Source organism: Hyaena hyaena, unplaced genomic scaffold, assembly GCF_003009895.1.
Source record: "Hyaena hyaena isolate Hyena2069 unplaced genomic scaffold, ASM300989v1 scaffold_31, whole genome shotgun sequence".
NCBI classification, from domain to species: domain Eukaryota; kingdom Metazoa; phylum Chordata; class Mammalia; order Carnivora; family Hyaenidae; genus Hyaena; species Hyaena hyaena.
The window spans coordinates 470,684-496,134 of NW_024080664.1; the positions used below are offsets into that span (position 1 = coordinate 470,684).

At 58.4% G+C, this 25,451-nt stretch overlaps 1 protein-coding gene across 3 annotated transcripts in view; it reads left to right on the forward strand.

Annotated features, from left to right (window-relative positions):
• The window catches only part of LOC120229557 (high density lipoprotein binding protein), a 65,275-nt gene extending 41,127 nt beyond the window's left edge, over positions 1 to 24,148 (forward strand). For 2 of the 3 annotated variants that reach the window (XM_039228653.1, XM_039228652.1), the window contains exons 6-28: positions 3,614 to 3,820; positions 3,905 to 4,120; positions 4,649 to 4,855; positions 5,013 to 5,120; positions 6,373 to 6,477; positions 6,821 to 6,899; positions 8,497 to 8,636; positions 9,669 to 9,773; positions 9,885 to 9,998; positions 10,932 to 11,018; positions 11,184 to 11,315; positions 13,065 to 13,283; positions 15,517 to 15,810; positions 15,903 to 16,121; positions 16,839 to 16,977; positions 18,294 to 18,448; positions 19,200 to 19,304; positions 19,476 to 19,610; positions 20,454 to 20,597; positions 22,456 to 22,641; positions 23,114 to 23,230; positions 23,440 to 23,568; positions 23,682 to 24,148. In XM_039228653.1, the coding sequence (XP_039084584.1) occupies positions 3,614 to 3,820; positions 3,905 to 4,120; positions 4,649 to 4,855; positions 5,013 to 5,120; positions 6,373 to 6,477; positions 6,821 to 6,899; positions 8,497 to 8,636; positions 9,669 to 9,773; positions 9,885 to 9,998; positions 10,932 to 11,018; positions 11,184 to 11,315; positions 13,065 to 13,283; positions 15,517 to 15,810; positions 15,903 to 16,121; positions 16,839 to 16,977; positions 18,294 to 18,448; positions 19,200 to 19,304; positions 19,476 to 19,610; positions 20,454 to 20,597; positions 22,456 to 22,641; positions 23,114 to 23,230; positions 23,440 to 23,568; positions 23,682 to 23,768 (3,429 nt within the window). In that variant the 3' untranslated portion in view covers positions 23,769 to 24,148. The remainder of the gene's footprint in view (positions 1 to 3,613; positions 3,821 to 3,904; positions 4,121 to 4,648; positions 4,856 to 5,012; positions 5,121 to 6,372; positions 6,478 to 6,820; positions 6,900 to 8,496; positions 8,637 to 9,668; positions 9,774 to 9,884; positions 9,999 to 10,931; positions 11,019 to 11,183; positions 11,316 to 13,064; positions 13,284 to 15,516; positions 15,811 to 15,902; positions 16,122 to 16,838; positions 16,978 to 18,293; positions 18,449 to 19,199; positions 19,305 to 19,475; positions 19,611 to 20,453; positions 20,598 to 22,455; positions 22,642 to 23,113; positions 23,231 to 23,439; positions 23,569 to 23,681) is intronic. The other variant, XM_039228654.1, reaches the window with a different exon arrangement.
• Positions 24,149 to 25,451: the final 1,303 nt, after the last annotated feature.

The following is a 25,451-nucleotide window of genomic DNA, read 5'->3' on the forward strand; positions in this document are numbered from 1 at the left end:
ACACCCTGGCATCTTCACTGGGGGGTCCTTGACTCTTCTCAGTCGTTAGGAACTTTTGATATGTTGATTTAGTTAGTCTTTATGGTGAAGTTTGTGTCATTTTTGGACAGTGGGAGCCCCTTCGGTTTGGCCTCCTACAGCTTTCTGGGGGTGATCGTTCATGTCCATCATGCCCTAATTTTGAACACAGAGACGAGCAGGCCAGTTGTAGCCATGGACCTGAAGTCAGCTGTCCATCCAAGAACTCTGTGCCCCCTCCTTTTTTTAAAATTGTTTTTGATGTTTATTTTTTAGAGAGCGGAAGGGGCTGTGAGAGAGAGACAGAGTACAAAGCAGGCTGAGCTGTCAGCACAGAGTCAGACACGGGGTTCGAACCCATGAACTGCGAGATCCTGACCTGAGCCAAAGTCGAACGCTTAACTGACTGAGCCCCCCAGCGCCTCTCTGTGCCTCTTTATTAGAAAGTTGCATGAGTACTAACTGTAGTTCTAACTAAGATGAAAGACGGTGGAGTTTAAAAGTGCTTGAAGGAGTTTATGGTCTCCTCTTGAGGTACGGTTCGGTTGGGACAGAGTCAGATCTGTGTCACAAGGGTCTGTCAGAGACCGCTTCAGCCCCCGGTCCCTCCCTCCCCTGCCGGGTGATGGTTCTTAGTCTTGTAACCTCCCCTTGTTTGGGATTGAGAATAGAAGCAGGAGGTGACTCTCTGTAACGGGCCTTGCTCCGCACCCTGTTTCCTGCGTATTCTGAAGGTGTACGTGTCAGCAGATCGTGACTTTCCTCCTTTCTCTGTGGCTGCACGGTGCTCTGGGAGGGCTGTAGTCATTCAGGCATTCCTGCCGATGGGCATTTGCCTGTCTCCCCCACTTCTGGTACAGTTGCGTCGGGGTAAAAACCTTGTGCAGATGGGATTTCCCGTTTGACCCCATCTGTCTTCAGATGAGCCTCCTGGCAGGGAGGAGGCGGGGCGGGCGAGGGGCCACGCCCGGGTCATTTTACAGTAGCAGCCAGGCCCTGGCCCTCAGGTGCTGGGCGCTGCTTGCACCCGGGGGCCTCCCCACAGGCTCGCGCCGCCGGTCAGACGCTTGGGCTTTTGGCAGTCTGCGAAGTAGCTGAGTGTACTTTTAATTTGGATTTCTCAGATGAGCAGGATTGTTTTATTTCCTTATTTATTTGAAAGAGAGAAAGTGTGAGTAGGGAAGGGGGCAGAGAGAGGGGAGAGAGAGAATCTCCAGCAGTCTCCACGCTCTGAGTGCAGAGCCCAGCGTGGGGGTTTCTCTTCTGACTAGGAGAGCCTGACCTGAGCCGAAATCAAGAGTTGGACACTCAACCAGCTGAGCCACCCAGGCGCCCCAGTATTGTCTTTTTTAACACTTAAGGATCCTTCGAGTTTTCTCTACGTACTCTCTCTTTGGTCTTTAATATCAAGTTGAAGTATCCAACTTGCTCAGTGTAACGCACCTTGTGAATACTGATTCCCAGCTGGCCATTTGTTTTTTGATCTCGGTGTGTTTTGCTGTGTGACTGTTACACAAGTGTAGTCACATTCATCACTCGTGTTATTTTGAGTACTTGCTAGGAAACTTTGTCTCATTTACAGATTGTAAGAAACTTCATCTTTTCTCTGGTGCCTGGAAGGGTATTTTTCCTTTTTCGTTCTGGTTATGCTGGGAATTTCTTACGAACAGGGGGAGGTGCAGGTCCAGATTCATCCTTTTCCATATGGCTGTTAGGTCGTCAACACCATTTCTTTTTTTAAAGAGTTTCCCCCCAGTGATTTGAATGGTTGTTTTTGTGAAGTCCTAAATTTTCATACTACCTTGTTTCTGTTTGTGGGCTTTCAGTTCTGGCCTGCTGGCCTGTCTGTCCAGGTACTAATACTCTGCTTTAAGGGGAGTCATTTTCTGTTCCTGTCCTGCCCTCTCAGGGCTTCCCTTGTCCCATTCTGTTCATTGCATTAGGTCTTTTAAGGAGTGTTTTGTGATTTTTTAAATTTTTTTGAAAGAGAGAGAGGGCACAAATGAGTGAGGGGCAGAGAGAGAGAAAGAATCCCGAGGGGCAGAGCGGGAGAGAGAAGTGGGGCTCACCCGACAAGGGGCCCCCGCACTCACCCAGTGCAGGACTCGAACTCTTGAACCATGAGATCATGACCTGAGCTGAAGTCAGATGTTTAATGACTGTGCCCCCAGGCGCCCTGTCCTGTGATTTCTAACACGTCTTGTGTTGGGCTGTGTCTGACTACTTAGCTGCTTTGTCTTGGGGCGGGTGGGGTGGGGGGTGGCTGTTGGAAATGGCCACTCTTGTGCATTCTATCTTCTAACCAGTTGCCATTAGTATAAGATAAAGCTGTTTTGGTGCTGCCCTGACTTCTCCATTACAGACCGTAGACATTTACTAAAGTTGTGGTTTCCCGGGGCTCCTGGAGGCGCCGGCTGTGCCTCTTCCCCGTCCCACCCTTGGGCCTGCTTCCTCGGGCCTCTTCGGTGGCCTGCAGCGGGGCTGGGGGAGGGGCGCGCAGTGCCTGGCCCCGCAGGAACCTGCAGCTTAGTGCCGCTCCCAGTACGGGCTGAGTAGGTGTGCGGGTTTTGTCATGTTACAAGATAACGCACCCATTGATGTTCACATTCTTGCACATTTTCAATCACAAATAGATTTAAATTTCATGGAGATGATCATTTGATTTTTCTTCTTAGATCAGTATTATTACCCCTCAGTGATATGATGAATTATGCAAACCAGTTTCCTCCCTGGTCCATTTTTGGAGCAAATGTTATTTGATTAGAATGTGTAACCAGCTGGTGGTCTGTTTTTCTGTGCTGATTAGGAAGCGAGGGTCTATTATATGGCCTGCAACACGGTATGACGTTTTTGTTTTGAATGTCAGTCATCGGCTATAAGACGGTATTTTGGGGGAAACAGGAAGCTGGCTGATGGGGGAGTTTCTGCTATAACTTTGCTTTTTAAAGTCATCTTAAGTGGCTGTTTTCTGCGCAGACCTGAGAAGACGGCCCTGTGTCCTCCGGGCTCTCTGAGTCCAGGAAGTTGCCTGATTTCTAGCCGTTGGACCCATTGGATAAAGGCTTTGGACTATTTCTATTTTATTTTCTCAGACAAGTTGTCTATTTTAACTGGTGGTAAAAGAGATAGGAAAAAGTTTATTAGGGATATAGGGCTTATGTCTAAAAAAAGAAATAGCCTGGTATTCCAAAAACAAAAACCAATCTGGTCAGTCAGTACGTACCTCCTTTCCTGCCATATCCTGGGAGGGTGTGGACCATCATGGACGTGGAAAACAAGACCGCGTTCTTGAATATTCCTCTCGTGATGGCTTATTGCGCTGAGTAGGTGTTGGAACAAATAAGGACTTCTAACTGACTGGAACAGTGGCACATGTGACACAGGGCCCTGGGAGAGTGTGTTGCCCTTGAACTGTTCCTAGTTTTGAGGTCAGGGTAGGCTTCCCCCAGAACGTGATGTTTAACAGACTGTTCTGAGGGGCAAGCTGGCCCTGGCAGGGAGAATGGCCTTTCAGCCTGGAGAATATTGTGGAGAAATCATGCTTTTTCAGAACCTACAAATATTGTTGTTCGCTCTGCCTCACTTCCTCTTGTAGGCCTCAGCAACTGTTGCCATTCCCAAAGAACACCATCGCTTTGTTATTGGCAAAAATGGAGAGAAACTGCAAGACTTAGAGCTCAAAACTGCAACCAAAATCCAGATCCCACGCCCCGATGATGCCAGCAATCAGATCAGGATCACCGGTACCAAAGAAGGCATCGAGAAAGCACGCCATGAAGTCTTGCTCATCTCCGCCGAGCAGGTGGGGCCAGGTGAGGGCCGGGTGTGTGTGCACGGGCTTCAGCCCAAGGGCTGAGCCTCCACGGCTCTGTTCCGTCCTTTCCAGGACAAACGCGCTGTCGAGAGGCTGGAAGTGGAGAAGGCCTTCCACCCCTTCATCGCTGGGCCTTATAACCGACTTGTTGGTGAGATCATGCAGGAGACAGGGACGCGCATCAACATCCCCCCGCCCAGCGTCAACCGCACAGAGATTGTCTTCACCGGGGAGAAGGAGCAGCTGGCCCAGGCGGTGGCGCGCATCAAGAAGATCTATGAGGAGAAGGTAGCGGTCGGGAAGGGAGGTGGGGACTGTCACCTGAGGGTGTGGCTGAGGTCCAGCCCTAGCCCCTTATCCCGGATGAGTTCGGTTTCCATTCAGTTAGCATATGGGGCTGTTGGGCAGGGAAGAGTGGACAGAGCTTGGATCTGGGCGGCTGGGCTGCTGCGGTGTGGACATAGCACCCAGAGCCGGTCACACGGGGAGCTAGCTGTCAGCGGTGAGCCCCTACCATGGGCTGTGAGGTCGGAACCTCAATCCCTAAGGTGGGGGAGGACTTGTGTCCTCGCTTCTGTGAGCATCCGCTGTTGAGTCTGGGCTTGAGTTAAATTCTCGGGTGATTCTTGTAAGGATGAAACCCAGTTGTTGATCAGAGGAGGTTCTGGGGATTGGCTGGTCCCCGTCTTCACTTGTGAGGGCTCACGAGTACATAAGGCTCTGCATCTTGCTCCCTCCCTCTTTGATGACGGTGCTCTGTCCCCACCTGTTTGTCCCGGGTCCTCCCCTCTGACTCCCCTCTTGCGGGGCTCTTAGAAAAAGAAGACCACGACCATCGCTGTGGAGGTTAAGAAGTCCCAGCACAAGTATGTCATCGGGCCCAAGGGCAACTCCTTACAAGAGATCCTGGAGCGGACGGGCGTGTCTGTGGAGATCCCGCCTTCAGACAGCACCTCGGAGACCGTGATCCTTCGGGGCGAGCCTGAGAAGCTCGGGCAGGCGCTCACTGAAGTCTATGCCAAGGTAACTGCCTCCCAAGAGTGTGTTCCAACTGCCGCACATGAGGCTGGGCTCCGGGTGCAGGGACCGTGTGGCGGGGGGTGTGCGCCCAGCTCTCGGGAGCACAGGCACATGTGAGCTGGACTCCGCCAACCCACTGCTCTGCCGCCCGGTCTCCTAGGCCAACAGTTTCACGGTGTCGTCCGTCTCTGCTCCTTCTTGGCTTCACCGATTCATCATTGGCAAGAAAGGGCAGAACCTGGCCAAGATCACTCAGCAGATGCCCAAGGTGAGGGGCTTCGCGGATGTGTTCCTTTTGAGTTGTTCTTGGTCATGGCCCATGGCTGACACTTGTTGCTATTTATTCTGGGCATGCCTCCGAGGACTGTGGCACAGTTTTTAGAAATCAGTGGCTGTTTGTGATGGTCCGTTTCCATGGTTAGCTGAGGAAGAACAAAATAAAAATTTTAGGATAACTGTCCTTCTTTTGATCTTTTTAATCCGAAGCTATGTGTGTCGTTAGATGCAGTGAATACTTTAGGAAATGTCTCATTTATTAGGGCATAGTCACTTCACAATAGTTACACCTATAAACTTGGAAGAGCCAGTGTGCACTGGTTATGTGAAGTGTGGCGTTATGGCCTTTTCATGCTTTCCCCCTCTGTCCTTGACGTCTTCCCACTCTTCCGGAGGAGGCCACAGCTCCCTGTCAGCTTGTCCTGGATGACTTGCCCGAGAACACACCCATTGTACTATCCTGTTCACACTTGGTTTTCAGTTGACTTCTTAGTTACTTCCCTTAGGCCGGAGTCCTGCTTCACACAAATGCAGCTGCTTCCTGGGCCACTCTCCCTTATTAATGGCCTTGTCACATGTTTCCTTCTTGCCTGGCGTGTCATAAATGGAGACAGGGCTGGCCTTGCCTGGGGACCACCTTCAGGCAGCTCTCTGGATTCAGATTTTCTCCCTTGTCCTCGTCTCGTTGTTTGATTTTTTTTTTTTTTATGTTTATTTTTGAGAGAGAGAAAGAGACAGAGCACGAGCAGGGGAGGGGCAGAGAAAGGGAGACACAGAATCCAAAGCAGGCTCCAGGCTCTGAGCTGTCAGCACAGAACCTGACGTGGGGCTCGAACCCACGAACCGTGAGATCATGACGTGAGCCGAAGTCAGATGCTTAACCAACTGAGCCCCCCAGGCGCCCCCGATACTTGTCTCATTCTTTACGCAAGCAAAGGAGTAGACCTGTAACAGGGAAAGGGATGTTGAGGTGCTTCTCGTCTGTGGTTTGGGTGGTCGGCACATTGTAGAGGATTTCACAGTTCCTGTATTTGGTGAAGCGAAGACAGTTTGATCACAGTATTTAGTACAAAAATAACGGGTGCCCCAGCCGCCCCCTTCAGCTGTGTGTGGTGTCCACGGACGAGCATTCCTTTGAAGCGCCTGGGACTGGCCGCTGTCCCGGGGAAGCACTCCGGGTCCTCAGGACACTGCCGCTGTGCCGTGCCCCCCCGGCCATCTCTTTCTTCCCTGTGATATGGTAGGTTCACATCGAGTTCACAGAAGGTGAGGACAAGATCACTCTGGAAGGCCCCACAGAGGACGTAAATGTGGCCCAGGAACAGATCGAAGCCATGGTCAAAGACCTGGTAAGGGGCCCCTCTGCACGTTGTGGGTGCTGGTGAAATAGGGGCCTGGCTGGGCTGTCCTCCCTTGCCAGTCAGACATCACTGGGTGGGCCTGGGGACACCAGGGGGCCCAGGGGTGAGTAGCGGGTTCTGAAACCGCTAGAAGCTGGCCAAGTCCAGGAGGTTCATGGATGGAGGAGACCTTGTTTTGAAGAAATATCTTTGAAGGGCCCAGAAGCACAGTCTTGGAACAGTGCCCAACGGTTGAGTGACACAACACGGCAACAGCTGCCGCTCCTGGACTCGGGTCCTGGCTGGTGTGGCCTCAAGAGCTGCCCCTGGGCCCGTTCTGCGCCCCCTGCAGGTTACCCGCATGGACTACGTGGAGATCAGCGTGGAGCACAGGTTCCACAGGCACCTCATCGGGAAGAGCGGGGCCAACAGTGAGTGCGGCCCGGGGCTGGGGGGTCGCGCGGCTCCTCCCCCGGCCCCTCCTCGGGCTGTGGGAGTCCGGAGGGGACCCTGACTGTCCTGCTCAGAGTCACAGTGAAGGCCGCCCGCGCCCGACGGGGTGGCGTCCCTGGTTTCCTGGTCACTCTTGGACGGGCTCATGGGCAGAGGGAGGGGTTCCGTCAGGCACGCGGGATCGCAGCAGCGTCGGAGAGCTCTGTCCCATCAGGGGCGCAGGTGTGGTTCCCGCAGCCTGGTGGGTGCGGGCTCTGCCCACCAGAAGGATGTTTCCTCAAACCCACTCCTGGCCTGGTTTACCCCACACCTCACGGTGCTCTCCCTGTCCCTACGTGTCACAGTAGTAGGAGGCGAGAGGGCGGTGCTCGTCCCGGCCTGGGTCCATCCCTAGGTCGCAGGGACCCCAGCCATGTAGACAGTTGCCCTGTGGGTGTGCGCTCTTTGGTTTTTGCCTGATACGGTCCGGTTTTCATGGTAACGTAGGCACGTCAGCCGTGCTGTCTTGGTGTCAGTCTTGTGCTCTGGGGCCCTGTGAGCGCCAGTGAGAGTCACAGACAGAGCACCTCTGGTGGAGCCTCCCTGCACACACTGCTCAAGGCTCACGTGTGCCGCAGCTCGGTTCTGTCGTTCGGTTGTGCGTGTGCGGATGAGCTCTGGGGTGTCGTCACGTAAGAGCGCATACTCTGACGCCAACTGGTGTCTGCGCCCAGGAGCGTGGCGCCTCCAGTGTGGTTCATATTCACTCTGTTCGCTCTCTGGTTCTGTTCCTCACCTTCTCTGTCTTTCCTGATCTGACACCTCCTGCCTTGCTTCTGAGTCCTTGGCTCCTGCCCTGTGTGGCTCCACCCTGGAACGGCGCGTGTCCCTCCCGGCCGTGTGCTCATGGCCCTCCTTAGGAGGAGTCTTCCCCCCTAAGGAGCTTGGGCGAATTGCTGGCCTTGTTTCCAGGGGTAGGGCCTCTCCAGGGTGTGGGGGCCTGGGTCGCTAACCGCAGACCCTGGGCTCTGTCTGCAGGAGGTGACAGAGGGTTTTCAACTTGATTTGTTCTGCGAAGATAGCGTGGTCTTGATGTGGGTCTGAGCTGAGGGTGGGGTCTCTCTTGGCGGCAGCACGGTCTCTGTGGAGCCTGCAGCTGGTCACCAGGAGGCGCTCTTCTCGTCGGCTCATGGAAAGCCTCTGATTTTCAGTGGTGGTCGTTTTTGTTTTTTCGAGAGTAGTTTTGTGACTTAAGAACAGTGGTCCAGTTCCCAAAGTTGTTTCTACGTTAGAAACCCCTGGGATCTGTTAAGTGTCCTAAAGCTCCAGCCATACCGCGGGCCAGCGAAACCTCCCCACGGAGCTGTGCGTCCTGTGACACACTCAGGGTGCCGCTGGCCTGGCCCATCCAGGTGATGACCACGCACGGCACGTGTGAGAGTGGAGGGCCTTGTACTGGAGGCTGAACCACCCCCTTTGCTTGTAGGGTGACCGGTGACAGTATTTGGGGCTTGAGTCCTATTCTGCCAGGTGGTTAATCACTAGCGGAACATAACCGATCCGAGTCTAAAACGTGTTTCTTCTTGTGTTCTTCAGTAAACAGAATCAAAGACCAGTACAAGGTGTCTGTGCGCATCCCTCCCGACAGTGAGAAGAGCAACCTCATCCGCATTGAGGGGGACCCGCAGGGCGTGCAGCAGGCCAAGCGGGAACTGCTGGAGCTCGCCTCGCGGATGGTGAGACCCCGCGGCCAGGCTCTGGTGGGCGTTGGGGGGGCGCCTGTGCTCCGTGGAGCGCAGGACTCATGCGCCTTCAGAGTGGCTCTGACCTGCTGGGGCTCCGGCGCTGTGCTGGAGGCCGTGCAGCAGGGTTTCCGGCCTCGGCCACACCCCGGAGTCTGCGATGCTTTGAGCTCCAACTCCAGGGACTGTGATGGATTTTCTGGATTCTCAGAAGCACCCAGGTGACTCCCACGTGCAGCCAAGGTTGAAAACCTCTGCTCTGTGCTTGTCCACAACTCTAGAGGCTGGCAGGGGCTTTTCCCTGCTGCTGGACTGACGTCCTGCACCCCCCGGCTAAGCTGCCAGCGCCGGTGTGTTTCTCCTGATTGTGTGAGTCGGACACGATAGCCAGGCGGCCGTGATTGTCGGTTTGGGCCGCACGTAAGAGTCCCCGGGACGCCTTCCAGCATCCAGAGGAGGCACAGGCCGCATGGGCGCTTGCAGGTCATCAGGGCATCCCTTGGTCTGGGGTGTCTGGTGCCTCTGGGATCACTGGACCTTTGTGTCTCTGTCGGCCTGGTGCCGGTCTGACCCAGCATCTCCCCCAAGGTCTTCTGAGTGGTTAGCTGCCATTGCTTTTCCTTTATTCTGCCTGTTTATTCTTTTCTATTTTTTCTTGTGGCGTTTTAGTGAGAATGCTGGGGTAGGTGAGAACCAGACCACGCAGGTTTACTGCCTAGTGTTGAATCATTCTTAATTATCCACATGGGGCGGTTGTTCGAACCACTCGGTGTTCTGGAAGGATCCGTGCCCTCGGGGCGCTGTGCCCCGGGGTCTCTCGTTCTTGTCCGCGTGGGTTGAGGCCACCGTGCTGGCACTTGGGGCGGAGGGGTCCTGCGCTCAGCCGTGGAACTGTGCTTCGTTCAGGGGACGGTGCCCGGCCCCTGTTGCTGGAGCGCGGGCCCTTGTGGGCGCTGTGCCGGCGCCACGGGGCTGCCCGGGCCCCGGGCGCCCCTGCCGCTAACGCGCCCCCACACCGGGTTCCAGGAGAACGAGCGCACCAGGGACCTTGTCATCGAGCAGCGGTTCCACCGCACCATCATCGGCCAGAAGGGCGAGCGGGTCCGGGAGATCCGTGACAAGTTCCCGGAGGTAAGGGCTCCCCAGCGGCGTCTGGGGTCCTCTAGGAGGGAGTGACTGGCACTGCTCTGGAATCCAGTCGTTACCAGTAACTGAACTTGAACTTGTGATGGTTTCTTCCAGGTTATCATCAACTTTCCAGACCCAGCGCAAAAAAGTGACATCGTCCAACTCCGAGGGCCCAAGAATGAGGTGGAAAAATGCACCAAGTACATGCAGAAAATGGTGGCAGACCTGGTAGGGGCGCTTTCCTCCTCGGTTGTGGCAGCGTGAGTGCAGTGGAGAGATCTGGGGGGGTCGCAGCAGAACCTCTGCTTGGGGGGCACACGGGGCCAGGACTGGTCTCCCATCCCTATGGTGACGCCGTCCCTAGAAGCCCCGCGTGCTAGGCTGGCAGAAGTCCGTGTTCCATGGAATTCCAGTGGGATGCCAGGCTCCTTGTGTCCTGGAGGGGCCTTCGGCCACGTAGGTAAACTGTGCCGTCTGGTGTACAGGTGTTACAGGGGGTCATCTGTTGACTGGTTACCTTCCTGAGAGCGGGAATGGGAACAGGTGGTTTGGAACGTGCCGAGGGTGCTTACTGATGCGAGGGCTCAGGTGGCCTCGTGCTCTCTTTGGTCCCTCATGGGGCTTGGCCCGAACTCACAGCTGACTCGTTCGCTGATGGGGGGCTTCCGGCCCTGAGCGCGTTCACGCTGCCCTGGAGCGGCGGGATTTCCGAGGGTGGCGGGATCTGTGTGTCACCTTGAGGTGTGCTCCGGGCTGACCTCTCCCGGCCTGGTGTCCTGGCCTCCGCTGGCCCTGGGCCAGCTCTGGCCCTGGAGGTGGCCGGAACCCCCTCGTGCCCAGAGTGTCAGTTGAAGATACCCGGCACACTCCGTGGCAGAACTTGCATCAGCAGATATGTTGCGAGCCACTTTTTACAAAGGTGGCTTTGCGTCAGTCAGTTGAAGCTTGCCCCGATAGCTAGCTGCTGAGTAAGTTGTCCCCCCCCCACCCCCCATTCTCTTGATAAGCCTCTGGAGGTCAGAGGTCAGAGAGCAGGAGACCAGGAGGATCCAAGTGTGTGTTTTCCCATAAGGAATCCTGTCATTTCCTGCTCTTTGGCGGAGGATGGGATGCCTCCCTCTCCAGTGTGCTGGCTAAGTGTGCATCCTTTCTGTTTCTAAGGTGGAAAACAGTTACTCCATTTCTGTTCCGATCTTCAAACAATTTCACAAGAACATCATTGGGAAAGGAGGCGCAAACATTAAAAAGGTGACCGGCCGGCTTGTCCCCTGAACCTTGGCCTTCCTCAGCCTGCCCCTGAAGCCCCGGGCCTTTCTGGCGTAACCTCGAAGGAGGGAGCCCTACTGCCCCGTCCCGGGCTGCAGCTGTCTCACCTAGGAGGTCTGCTGCTCACAGGGTCCCGTCTGCTTGTAGATCCGAGAAGAAAGCAACACTAAGATCGACCTTCCAGCAGAGAACAGCAATTCAGAGACCATCATCATCACAGGCAAGCGAGCCAACTGTGAGGCTGCCCGGAGCCGCATCCTGTCCATCCAGAAAGACCTGGTAATGGGGTGTTTGGTGACAGGGCCCTAGCCTGCGGTTCTGGCCCGCGGGCTCGGGCAGGCCGGCCCCCCATCCCCACAGCAGCGCCGGCCTCTGAGCAGCACGTCCCGACAGATCCGAGCAGGCGCACTGGACTCAAGTGCTTAGAAATCATGTCCTGAGGGCCTTGCGATAATGTTTTCTCAGTTTCTGAAAAATTAACATATAAAAAACTGCACGTTGAAAGTGCGCACTTCAGTGAGTTATGACGTGTACGTCCACGGGGTCCTGGCTCCTGACAGGCTTTAAGTGACTTAGGCCGTGTCTGGGGGTCCTCTTCCTCGTGTCTTGGAGTTCATTGAGCTCTCTCGGATGTGTGAGTTTAGCATCGTCATCCAATTTGGAAAAAATGGGGTCACTTTTTGAATATTTTTTTTCTGTCCCTCTTTTTAGGGACTCCAGTTACCTGGTGACAGGCAGCTTGACAGTGTCCTGTGGTTAACTCGTGTGCCCCTTACCTGCGTGGGAAGGAGAAGTGGTCTTGTTTGCTTTGAGTTCAGTACTTTGCGCAGCGTCTGACCTGCCTGTCTCCTCGTGTGCTTGTCACCTTGGACCTTTTCACTTGTGAGGCTTCAGTTGGAATATTGGTGTTTTTACATTTGACAGGCTTGGTCTTTCCTTTGCCTTTTTGACCACATGGAGGGTCGTGAAAATGCCTGTCGTAGTCTTATCCACCCCCTTTGGTTCTTTGTTTTTATTATTTTTTTAACTTGAGGTGGGGATGCAGAGGGAGGAAGAGAGACAGACAGACAGAGTCCCAAGCAGGCTCCACGGCCCGGCGTGGAGCTCCACGTGGGGCTTGGTACCGGGACCGTGAGATCACGGCCTGAGCTGAAACCCAGAGCGGGTGCTCGCCTGGCCCCCCGGAGCCCCTCCACCCCCCGGTTCTAATGTCCGTGTCATTTCTGGGCTGTTTTCTGTTCTTTTCTCACTGAGGGCGTTTGTCTCCGCGTATGTGCTCTGTTTCCGCTGGAGGCCAGAAGTTGTGAGGGTTATTTCGTTGGATGCCGGATAGTTTTGCATTCCTGTACATGTCTTTCAGCTTCATTACTTTGAAATACTTTGCTCCTTTGCGGACTCTCTCGAGACACATGAGGCGGGCTCACAGCAGCGCCTCTTCTGGGGCCTTCCCTCCCGCTGCCGAGGCAAGGCCTTGCTGCGCCGCGTCCCAGCCCGTGTGCGGCGGGCCGCTCTCCCCAGGCCTTGGCCCTTCCCCTGCACACGTCAGCATGGGAGCAGCGTCTGGTCCATGGGGGCTCCTGCCTCCACGCTGCTCCCTGCCCTTGGGCTCTGACCTGCCGGCCCCGGGGGCTGGGGCTACTCAGACCGTCGGCTCTGTGTCCTCAGCGCGGGGACTCGGCCGGGGCAGTCGTCAGACTCCCCTTGTTTGCTCCCGGTGTCCAGTGTCTCGAACACCATGGCCGCCTCGTGGGGGCAGACCTGGTCCTTGTGTGACGCTGACTGGAGGCCGGAGAGGTGCTGCTGGCGTTTCCGCAGGAAGAGCAGCCCGTGGGCGTCTCGGCTGTGTGTCTGCTTGGGCACCAGGAGAGCCGAAGGAGGAAAGCCCTGGTTGACGGTGTGACCTGGAGGCTTCCCTTCCCCGCCCCACACCTATGTGCACACACCCCCACGTGCACACGGGCTCTGGGCCTCTGTGCGGTGGGCGTGCTGTCCTGTGTCCCGCCCCTTACGGACCGTGTGTGATTCCAGGCCAACATCGCCGAGGTGGAGGTGTCCATCCCCGCCAGGCTGCACAACTCCCTCATCGGCACGAAGGGCCGCCTGATCCGCTCCATCATGGAGGAGTGTGGCGGGGTGCACATCCACTTCCCCGTGGAGGGCTCGGGGAGCGACACGGTTGTCATCAGGGGTCCCGCCTCGGATGTGGAGAAGGCCAAGAAGCAGCTCCTGCACCTGGCGGAGGAGAAGGTGAGCCCCACGCCCGGGAGTGACGGCGCCGTGTCTGTCCCTCGCTGGAAACCCCTGTCCTGTCTCTGGGGTCGCCGTCGCTGAGCAAGGGGTCTTGGCCGGTCGAGTGCCTACCCATCCGAGGTAGAGAAGCTGCTGTTCATCGTGCTGGGTTTTTTGTGAGTAGGATGCATAGACCATAAGACCCCTCCTCTGAGTTTGCCGAGCATGCACACGCTCGCCTGACCACCACTGTAGCGACACTGTCTTGGCCACCACCCTTAAGGTCCTGCACTGAATCGCCTTGGCCCCCTGGTCAAAACCCACACGTGGGTCTGTTGCTGGCCTCTGCTGTGTCCTAGCAGCGCCATAGGGAACTGACCTCTCAGGAATTCAGCCTTCCGGTCTGTTTTCAGTCTTTGATTTTTCTTTGGTGCCTTGTAGCATTCAGCATGGTGTTCTTGTTCGTGTTGTGTTCAATTCATAGCCTCACTATTTTGCTTTGTAGCGTTGTTGTTAATGGTACTGTTTAATTCGTTTCAATTCCCAGCTACTGTCACGTACTGAAACATACTTAATTTTTTTATGTTGGCTTTGCGTTATACATCTGTTTTAAAGTTCAATTATTAGTTCCAGTAGCTTTTTTTGTGGAGTCTTGTGAGTTTTATGTGTAAAACACATCTTTGCATAGACGGCTGGCTTTCCTTCTGATCCACACGCCCAGGCCTCGCTGTGATGTTGTCACAGCGGAGCAGCGGGGAGGGAGCACAGCCTCGCCTCGCTGGTGACCTTTGGGGAAAGTGCTCAGTCCTTCACCCTGAAGTGGCAGGAGCGCTGTGGGTCTTCGCGGATGCTCACTGTCAGGTTGAGGGAGTTCCCGTCTGTTACCAGTTTGCTCAGACTTGCTGTGCGAACAGGTGTTGGGTTTTGTAGGATTTTTCTGTATCTGTTGACACGGGAGCATGGTTTTTCTCTTTCTAAACATACGTGTTAGATTTTTTAAAGTTTTTTCCTTTATTTATTTTTAGTATTTATTTGTGGGGGGAACAGAGAGAGAGGTTAGAGAGAATTCCAAGCAGGCTTTGTACTGTCAGTGCAGAGCCCAACACAGGGCTTGATCTCACGAACTGTGAGATCACGACTGGAGCCAAAATCAAGAGTTGGGCGCTTCAACGACTGAGCCACCCAGGTGCCCCTAGCGGTTGTTTTTTGTTTGTTCCTTTAATGTTTAACCAAGCTTGTGTTTCTGGGGTGACCCTGCATGGCTTAGATATGTTTATTACCCTTGATCACATTGCTGAGCTGGGCTTGCTTTCTCCTTAGCTTTTTTTTTTTTTTTTTTTAATTATTTTTGAGAGAGACAGAGTGCAAGTGGGGGCAGGAGGAGCAGAGAGAGAGGGAGACACAGAATCTGAAGCAGCTCCAGGCTCCGAGCTGTCAGCACGGAGCCCGACACGGGGCTCGAACTCATGAACTATGAGATCATGACCTGCGCTGAAGTCGGACACCTAACTGACTGAGCCACCCAGATGCCCTTGCTCATAAGTGTTTTAATAACGGTGCTAATTGCCAATGCGTTCATCTGAAAAATAGAAAATTCTCTCGGGTGTTTTGTGAAACCAGCATTTGAAAAATAACAGAAGTCACTTGTTTATTACGGTTCACGTGCTGGCAGGCCCTCCTTTATTCCCCGTTGTTTCTTCATACCTGCGGGCCGGGATTCCGGTTACAGGGAAGGAGGGGAAGCAGTGTGTGCATCCGAGCCGGCCTGGCAGGGGTGTATGCTCCAGCTGAATCTGCCAGAGGCCCTGGCACCCTCAACAAGGTCACAGTGTCGGGGCCTTTGCTGGGCCCTGGCTTCTTGGTGCCAGACTAGGGCCTTGCTTGGCTTCGGTCTCCCCGAGATTGAGATGGGGTCCTTCCTGTTGGCGTGTAGGCTCCTCTGTGGCGGGACGTCGCACTCCGCTTGACCTGGGAGGAGGGAGGGTGCCGTGGGCTTGCTTGCTGTGCAGCTGCCCCCCACTTCCCTAGCACCCCGAGGCCACACTTGCCAAGTTCCCTTTGTGGAAGGAGAGTGGCTGGCGGGAGTTGGGTCAGTTTGGGGAAGCGGCGGGCCCGGGCTCTCTATCCACATGTTCTCAGCCGTCTCCGTGTCTCTGGTCGCGGCCGGGGGGGCGGGGTAGGAACTTCCTGTCTGCGAGTCCATCCGTTAGTTTTGGTGAGGCTTGATTAGCCCCACACTGTTGTTCTCTGGGCCCCCTTCTCACCTGCGCAGGGGACCAGGCAAGTAGCATCAGGCCAGTGTATCTGCGGTTGGTTTCCACAGCAAACCAAGAGTTTCACCGTGGACATCCGCGCCAAGCCAGAGTACCACAAGTTCCTCATTGGCAAAGGCGGTGGCAAGATCCGCAAGGTGCGCGACAGCACCGGAGCCCGCATCATATTCCCAACGGCTGAGGACAAGGATCAGGACCTGATCACCATCATAGGGAAGGAGGATGCCGTGAGGGAGGCACAGAAGGAGCTGGAGGCCCTGATCCAGAACCTGGTGAGGCCCGGTGGGAACTTCGCCTCGGTTGTCCCTGCTGTGAGGCGTGGCCGGCACGAGCCCTCTGCTTCTCCCTCCCCTCGATGCCGCAGGACAATGTGGTGGAGGACTGCATGCTGGTGGACCCCAGGCACCACCGCCATTTTGTCATCCGACGAGGCCAGGTCCTGCGGGAGATTGCCGAAGAGTACGGTGGGGTGATGGTGAGCTTCCCGCGCTCTGGCACGCAGAGCGATAAGGTCACCCTCAAGGGCGCCAAGGACTGTGTGGAGGCGGCCAAGAAGCGCATTCAGGAGATCATCGAGGACCTGGTAGGTGCCTGGGAGGGGGCGGGGCCCGCAGACTGGGGCTCTCGGGCTCTCGGGCTCTCAGGCTCTCGGCCTCTCCGGCTTTATTCCTGACCTTCCTGACCGTCAGGATACGCCCTTGAGCAGCAGCTGCTAAGAACATGTTGTGGAATGCAGTCCGTGCAAGGAACCGGCTTCCTCCTCTGCCTCTTTCCCAGTGGGAAGGGGACAGCGGGGCTGGGTGTGTCGCAGTGACCGCACCTGGAAGTGGGTGGGGTTTTCTAAACTCGCCCTCAGAGAGCTTCACCCTCCTCCAGGCCTCTTCCCGGCCCTCCCCTGCTGGGGCTTTGGAAGTACTGACCTGGCCTTTAAGCCCAACGCCTCCTCGTGGAGAGTCCCCGAGCACAGCATTTAGACAGTGCCACGTGCTTTGTGCTGAGGGCGGGGGCTTTGCGCACACTCTGGGTGGCGGCGAGCTCCGCTGCCGTTTTGTGCAGACAGGCCATCAGTACTTTCTTCGTCTTCGGGAGACGAGGCCTCCCCGGCGGTCCTGGCCCAGGCCCTCCCTCTGTCCACCCTGTTGTGTTTTGGGCACTTGCGGGGGTTGGGGGGGGGGAACACATGTGCCCCTGGGAGTCTTTGTAGAGAATTGAATGGAAGCTGGTGAAAATATGCATTGAGCCTAAGCAATTAACTTTTGCCTTTATTTTTTTCTTTCCTGCTGTGCCCCTCCCCCTCCAGGAAGCCCAGGTGACCATAGAGTGTGCCATACCCCAGAAGTTCCATCGATCCGTCATGGGTCCCAAAGGTTCCCGAATCCAGCAGATTACTCGGGACTATAACGTTCAGATTAAATTCCCAGACAGAGAGGAGAACCCAGGTGGGTCTCAGCGGGGAGCTCTGTGCTGAGTGGGGAGCGAAGAGGTGTGTGAATGGACCCGGCCGGGGGGGGGGGGGGGGGGGGGGGGGGCGGGCAGGTGGCCGTCACACGCGCTGCCTCGCGCTTCAGCGCTGGCATGCTGCTGGAGCACTGGTGCCCCAGGTGACCGAGCGTCCAGAGGCTTGTGGCCGGCGATGGGGCCTCTGAAACGGGGGTTCGGTTCAGAGGCTACTTGCAGATCCCAAGTGGTGTGTGTGATGGAGCTGCTCCCGCTCTGCACCGCCGCTGCCCCTCCCTCAGCACCCCTACCTGCCAGGTCTTGTCCCCCGTGAGGCAGGCAACTCCGGGGGCCTGCTTGTCACCTGGTTCTGCCTGTGTCCCGGGGACAGGGTGGGGGGTGGTCAGGCAGTCCAGAGGTTTCTGGGCCCGGGGGTCAGTGAGAGCAGCGTCCGGCCTGCGTGTCCAACCTCACGTGGCCCCCCAGCTGGGTCGTAGCCCAGGGTGCTGTCTCCTGACTGGTGTGCTTGGCGACCGACCCTGCAGCCTCCTGGGTCCCCTCCGGAGCCTCTTGCAGCCCCTGAAGCTCTGGTCTCAGAACACAGGCTGTTTGGGGCACGTTTGAAGGGACGTTATACTGGATGAAGATGGACTTCCTGTGCTCGTTACTGAGATTCAGCCCCTCCCGTCCGCACCCCCCCTTTCTACGCGCACAGTAGTTGTTTCTGCGACGCTGGAGTAGAACTCAGGCTTCTCCCGTCTGTAGTGGACACTTTCTAAGAATGAGGATGTTTTCTTAACCCCATTTGAGAACTGTGGCACGTCCTCCAGGGCGCGCAGCTAGAGCGCACTGTGGGCTGGCGCCCAGTTCGTGGTCGATGTGCCTGTCTTGTCCGTGCAGACAGGTGCGCAGCACCCACCTCTTAGCCCAGGTCGGTGCAGCACCGCCCCTGCAGGCCGCCCTTGCTTTTGGGTTTGCGTGCCCACCTGGTGCCCCGCCAGCCCACGCCTGTGTTTGTTTCATGCCCCTTCGCTCCTGAGGCTTGCCCGCCTCCTGACTTAAGATGCTTGTGCAGGCTTCCCGCTCCCTGCGCCGCCTCGCCTGCCCCTCCCTGCTGCCCCGTCCTAGCCTGGGGCGCAGTCTCAGGCCCCTTGCCCTCAGGGCCGTCCCAGCCTCCCAGGTAGCCTGCGCTGCCCGAGTGGAGGAAGGCGTGCTCCCGGCTCCTGGCCTCTCGTTGTGAGCCCCCCCCCCACTGCCCCCCAGGCCGGTCCGCCCCCCTCTCCCACCGGGACTCTGAGCTGTCCCTGCCCTTCTCCAGGTCACAGTGTGGAGCCGCCAGTCCAGGAGAATGGTGACGATGCTGGGGACGGGAGGGACACCAAAGACATCGACCCTGGCTCCCCGAGGAGGTGTGACATCATCATCATCTCTGGCCGGAAGGAGAAGTGTGAGGCTGCCAAGGAAGCCCTCGAGGTGGGTGTGCCCTCAGGCGGCTTGTGCCTGGACCTTGTCCTGGGGGGCGGGGGGGGTGGGGGGTGCGCGAACACTGAACCGGCAGGTTTCTGTGACCGCAGAGGCAACGGGACCCGCAGCCTCTGTGGCGCCTCCATCTCAGGCTTGTGAGGAGGAGTCCCCTGCGCGGGCGGCACCTGCCTGAGAGCCAGCCCCCCGTTGGGCCCTGCTCTGAATGCCGCGTTGCACGGCGCAGGACCACGCTCGGGGGGGTGGCCAGGCGAGAGACAGACAGGCCGCGCGTCAGGGGTGGTTACGAACGGCGGAGTGTGGAGCCGAGGGGGTGTCGGGAGGGGGTCAGGGGCTAGCGTGGAGACAGAGCGGGGGAGCCGGTGTCCCCACGCTGTTACCCAAGCGACCCACACAGGCGTGGCCACAGCCCATCCCTGACGTGAGGCCGGCTTCCGCGCCTGAGCCCCACCAGTCCCCGCCAGTTCCTCTGTTCCTCCCGGATTTGCTGCGTTTCTGTTCAGGGCCTGCCACGGTTAGGAGCATAGGCTTGACACGAGGGCCAGGATGTTTGCTCTGGTGCCCTTACCTTAAACAGTGGATTCTGGGTTCTTTTCCTGCGTTCCCTGTTGAGTTAAAAGTCTTGGTGAAGTCCTCACTCAAGGCAGAGCATTATGGAAGGTTCCGGGAAGCACCTTGTAATTCTCACAGGGTCTCTGGCTCGCTGCCGGCAGCTCTCAGGCCCGACCCTTCTTCCCTGCAGGCGCTGGTCCCCGTCACCATCGAAGTGGAGGTGCCCTTTGACCTTCACCGGTACATCATTGGGCAGAAGGGGAGCGGGATCCGAAAGATGATGGACGAGTTTGAGGTACCTGGATTCGGGGTCTTTCCCTGGGAGCCAGTGTTGGGGGCGAGCCCTCCCTCGGGCCCCCGGCGGCTCAGCCCCCTTGGCGATGCGCCTCTTCCTGCCCGAGCCGGGCAGCCCCGTTCCTGGTGCGGGGCCCCTGCCCACATCGGCTCTGTTCGCATCTCCGCGCAGGTGAACATCCACGTCCCGGCGCCGGAACTGCAGTCTGACATCATTGCCATCACCGGGCTCGCGGCGAATCTGGACCGGGCCAAGGCCGGGCTGCTGGAGCGTGTGAGGGAGCTGCAGGCCGAGCAGGAGGACCGGGTGGGTGGCCCCCAGAGCCGCGGTCCCCGCCGCCCAGGAAGCCTCCCCCAGACGCGGCGCTGTGGGCGGTAACGTAATGGCGGCAGAGTTAGGTCTCCTGGTACTCAGCACCTTTCCCTGCCGGGTAGCGGTGGCCCCAGTCTGACGGGAAAGGTACGGTGGGAGAGGCCGGGGAGCTGTTGCCAGGAAAGACCCCCCCCGGATGTGAGTGTTGTGGTCCAGGGTGGGCGTCTGCGGGCCCATCGGGGTCCCACCTCGCCTCTCTGGAGAGCTGGCACCCGAAGGGCCTCCCGAGTGCTCGGCGAGGCTGGGTGTCCCGAGCACGGAAGCCCTGCTGTAGATTCTGTGGGGAATGAGCTGCCCGCTTGGGGGGACGACTTTCTGGGGTGGTGACGGGGTAGGGCCCGGAGCCCTCCTGCGCCTGGCGCCTGTTCCCGTGCTCTGCCCTCTGGCCATAGACGTCCCAGGCTGGCTGTGCTTCCTTAAGGAAGGACTTCTGTGCTCTCTTTTCCTTCTGACCTGGTTTTGTGCCCCAGCCCTTAACGACCCCAGGGTGTGGTTATGCTTCCTGGTCACGTCCCCATTAAACCAGTTAGAGAGCCAGCTCCAAGGTCACCGTGCGAGAAGCCAGCCTTGTCCGCGCCTGAACGGCCCTCTCGTAAAGGGTCTGCGCGCTCGGTTTCGGGTCCGTCTTTGAGCTGGCGCTGCGCGGTGCCACCGAGGCTAACGGAAAGCGGGTCATTTTGGTCACTGAGGATACGTTTGGGGTCAAAGAGTGGGGTTGGCATGTTGGCCGCACATGGAGAAGGTCAAGCCTGAACTCCACCCTTGTCTCATCTGCAGGCTTTAAGGAGCTTTAAGCTGAGTGTCACTGTGGACCCCAAATACCATCCCAAAATTATTGGGAGGAAAGGGACAGTGATTACTCAGATCCGCTTGGAACATGACGTGAACATCCAGTTTCCCGATAAGGATGACGGGAACCAGGTAAGAATGACCGCTCGGGTCAGGCTCCGTTGCTGGGACGCTCTGGGGCAGGTGGACTCTCGACCCTCATCCTGGCCTGGGGGCAGTGAGAGGGCGAGTGTGGGGCGTGCCCGCGGGTGCGGGGAGAGAGGCTGGAGTGCAGAGGGGCAGCTCTCTGCGGCTCCGGCTCTGGGCTCGGGCCCCCTCTCTCCGTCTGCGCCGGCTGGGCGAGGTCTCCCTGGGCGCTTGCGCTGCGTGAGCTCGGCACGTTTCTCCGCACCCACCTGGCCGATGCTGGTAGGCAGGCTGCGGCTCTGGCTGGGGGCTTCCCACACTTGTACCCACAGGCGCCGTCGTCCAGAGGGCGCCCTCCCCTGCCTGCCACACCCCTGCCCGTCTTCCTCTCTGCTCCCGTCGGGGCCCCTTCAGCACAGCACTGCCCAGCGCGGGAGCCTCAGTCTCTCCCTGCGTCTCCTGCGGTGGCACACGGCCAGGCGCCCAGAAATGGTTCGCTAGAACCTTCTGGTCAGCAAATCTCAACACGCCTCTGCAGACCCTGGCCTTTCCAGCTGTGTCCATGCGCTGTGCCCGGCTGCCTGCTCTATACCTTCCTTCCCTGCGCAGCCCAAGTCTGTAACCCCCACACGTAAGCCGAGTTCAGAAAGGCAGGCGGACCTGCGTCTCCTGCCTGGTCCGGACCTTCCCCAGGCGCGTCCTTCCGTTCCCGCTGCATTTTTAACATGTTTATGCTCCTGATCTTTCTTACTCTAATTTGTGGTTTTTGTTCTGTTTGAGTGAGTTCTATGCCTAGCGTGAGGCTTGAACTCATGACCCTGAGGTCCAGAGTTGCCTGCTTTTCTGACCAAGCCAGCCAGGAGCCCCTTTAATTTTTGATGTTTAATTCTGAGAATTCAGCTCCTATAAAGTTTTCATTTTCACTACCTTTTATTTCTTCCAACTTTCCCAAGTAACTTGCATTTTTTCAAACCTCATTTGGGGTTCAGACCACTTGGGCTAACGTCTCACGAGCCGAGTAGGGTCGGGCAGCCACGTGATTTTGACTCGCAGCTTTTTCCTGTGAGAATTCTGCTTCCATTTGCAGTCTCTTCTGTCCTGTGTCTGCCTTTGGTGCAGCACTCGCAGCTGCTGGCGGGTCTGGATGCTGCTGGCGGGTTCTGGGCACAGCCCGCCGCCCCCCCACCCTTCCATCTGTGCTGTGGTGTGGCCTGCCGCTCCTCTGCCGTCTCCTGGCTCTTTCTGGCCTCTCTTCTAGGCAGACCTCTAAGCATCCACTTTCTCTGGTCCTTTTCTGTTCCATTCTTTCGTGGGTGTGAGATTTTCTCTTAAAGAATATACGTCTGTGTGTGTTGTGTTTGTTGCACTCTTGAGTCGTGTGTTGGCTCTGCTGGCACTGCGCACGTGTGGTGCTGTCCCCTGTCCGTGTGCGGTAGAAGGGGAGTGCTGGGCTGGGGCGTGCTGGGGCCGCACGGTCCTGGCCAGTGTCTGGCACCTTCTCTCCAGGTGGGCCTGTCTCCACCGAGACGCCTCCAGATGCGGGGCCCGAGGTGACCCTCCCCGGGGCCCGTGTGGCCCTTGACACAGCTCCGTCTTGCCTGCAGCCATGTCTGTGGGAGACGTCCTTTTCCCACACGTGTCCGGCCGGGAAGGGGGGGGCAGGAGCTACTGGGCATTGCTGACCTGTTCTAAGTCCGCTTCTGGCGTTCTCTTCCGTCTTTTCTCCCTTCTGAGCGGGTCAGCGTTTCCCCTCCAGGTGAGCTCTGCCTCTTGCCACCTCACGGAGCTGCACCTGCCGGCTTGAGGCTCCGGCCCTGAATCTCTAGGGGGCGTCCCCCCTTCTGACAGGGTTCTCCTCTCTTAGCCCCAGGACCAAATCACCATCACAGGGTATGAAAAGAATACAGAGGCCGCCCGGGACGCCATATTGAAAATCGTGGGTGAGCTCGAGCAGATGGTTTCCGAGGACGTCCCGCTGGACCACCGTGTTCACGCCCGCATCATTGGTGCCCGTGGAAAAGCCATCCGCAAAATAATGGACGAATTCAAGGTGGGTCCCCAACCCGCCAACTGTGAAGGGCGCCGTGAAGTCCTGGAAGCCTGGTAGGTGCAGTGGGGTGCGCGCTTCCCACTCCGCGGGGAGGGGGGTCTTCTTGGGGCCTCAGGCCTCCCTGCCTCGGCCGGTGACCGCCCTCGGGGTCTGGAACAGGAGCCCTCTGAGGCTCAGGTGCCCGTTCTCGAGTTGGTGAGGTTGTGTGGAGCTCCCAGCTGTGCGTAGAGTTGACCCCACACTGGGCCGCGGACGGTGGCATCCCCTCAGTGCGTCAGGGTTCCGTGTGTGTCGTGACGTGCTGGCTCTGACCTCAGACGTACAGGACCTCTGCGTCCTGAACACGAGGTTCGCCTGGGAAAGCTTCCCTGCAGGCCCGCCATTCCCAGCCACACGTAACCGTGACCCTTGGTCCAGAAACCGCGGTGCAGGGTCCACACTACGTCAGCGGCCGTGTGTACTCCCCTTCCAGGTGGACATCCGCTTCCCGCAGAGCGGGGCCCCGGACCCCAACTGCGTCACTGTGACGGGGCTCCCGGAGAACGTGGAAGAGGCCATCGACCACATTCTCAACCTGGAGGAGGAATACGTGAGTCCTGGGGGAGGGGCGGTGGCAGGCCTTGCCCCGTGGCACCCCGCCTCCAGCCGGCCTGGGGTGGCAGCGAGGCCGCGTGCGTCTGCCGCCAGAGGCACGCGGGGGGCAGGCTGTCCCCTGAGCCAGCCCTGCACGCTGGAGCAAGGCAGGCGCGGTCGTCGTGCGTGTGTGCCGCACACTGACGCCACGCCTCGTGCCCACAGCTGGCTGACGTGGTCGACAGCGAGGCGCTGCAGGTGTACATGAAGCCACCAGCCCATGAGGAGTCCAAGGCGCCGTCCAAGGGCTTTGTGGTGCGGGATGCTCCCTGGACCGCCAGCAGCAGCGACAAGGTCAGACCGTGCAGGGTGTGCCGTGGGGTGGGGGGGAGGGGGGGACCTTTCCCTGGGAAGCTGCCCCCGCGGGGCCTCCCAGACTGAGGCCGCGTGCCCTCTCGCCCCTGCAGGCTCCAGATATGAGCAGCTCGGAAGAATTTCCTAGCTTTGGGGCTCAGGTGGCCCCCAAGACCCTGCCGTGGGGCCCCAAGCGATAATGATCCAAAAGCAGAAACCTCTCCAGCCTGCTGACCCGAACCCCACCACCACACACGGTTTGTCTCAATCCGACCCGGCGGCTGGAGCCTCCATAAGTCGTTGACGCTTACCCCTCCCCGAGGTCTCGCAGTGAAGCCGGGCGCGCCAGCACCCTGCGTGCGCTCGGGACCTGCTCCCTGACACCTTCACTCTGGGACGGCTCTCCGCCGTCGTGAACACTAACCGAGGTAATTGGACATTTCCCTATAAGCGTCCTGGCTCATCCAGCATGTCCGTCAGGCTCTGGCCTCCGCAAGGAGAGCGCCACAGCTGTGGCTGAGCCTACTTCCTGTGTCATGACCTCAGGAAATAAATTTCCTTGACTTTATAAAAGCCAAAACGTTTGCCCTCTTCCTTTCCTCCCTCTGCCTGCCGTCCAGACCCTCCTTGTAGAATGCAGTCCACCTTGCAGCTGCCTCACCCCCCCCTTAGCCCAGACCCACAGGGTGGGAAGGCCCGGTTTGCACGCTGGGAGCGCCCGGGCCGAAGGAGAGCCACGGCAGAGCCAGAGGGGGCCAGAGAGGCGGCGGGGTGGCCGGGTTCTCGGGCCGTCTGGGCCTCAAGCACGTTGGGGACGGAAAGCACCCGAGTGTCTCCACCCCCAAGCGTGGTGAGCAAAGCCCGCAGGTGGGGCCACACGTCTCCGTCTCGGCCTGTGGCGGCCCGCTGTGGCGCGGTGGAGACCAACTGCTCCTTTGTGCCCCTCCCCACCCCAGGTGCCCAGTGGCCTCCTTTCTACCTCAGAGCCAGTGTGGCTGCCCTCATGTTTAGGGTGGTGCCGCCCCGGCGCTCGGCCTCTCGGTTCAGAGGTTTCTGGTAGCGGCGTGTCTGCTGCAGCCCTGGGGGCGGGAAGCCAGTGCTGGGGCTCAGCCAGGCTGTCCTCTGACACACGCCCGGACGCTGACGCTGCGTGTGAGCCCCCGGGAGCGGTCTCGGAGAGGTGGCCGTCGTGGTCCTGGGGCACAGAGAGGCGGTCACTTGGCCTGGACCGGAGGACCCGGTGCCGGCACGGGAGGGTCCGCTCATTCTCAGGTGTGTGACGGACAGGCTGTCAGACCACAGGCCTGGGCCTGAAGGTCCACTCTGGAGAGGATCGGTGGCCGCAGGCGGTGCAGAGGTGCCCGCGTGTTGCGCTGCATGGGAACGAAGACGGCCGTTGGTCTTGGCCCTCCGGCCTCCCCATCCCTGCCTCTGCCCCCACGGAGGGGACGGGGCCCTGTCAGGTTACCCCCCCTGAGATGCTGGCGGTCCTGGGGGCCAGCTCGTGTCCGGCGCGCGCAGCCTGCACCGCCCCGTGCCCCATCCTTCAGGCTCTGCTCGGCGATCTCCAGACTCTGAAATTCTAAGTAGACCGAGAACTGCTTGGCGCAAGTGTCCCTTCAGCTGCCCCGGCAGCCTCCACGCACCCCGTCCGTGGCAGCGGCGCTCAGGGTAGGACAGCGCTCACCGCAGCGGGCGGCCTGGGTGACCCCGCAGCAGGCCCAGCGAGGAGACGGAGGAGGGAAGGGGGGTGCTGCCTTGCTTTTCTCCAGGAGCACCCCCTCCGGCTCTCAGGGAGCCTGACGGGGAGGGGCGGGCACCTCCGAGTCTCCACCTGCACGAGGCTTGGGACCCTTGCCTCTGGCCATCCCTCTGCCTGCCCC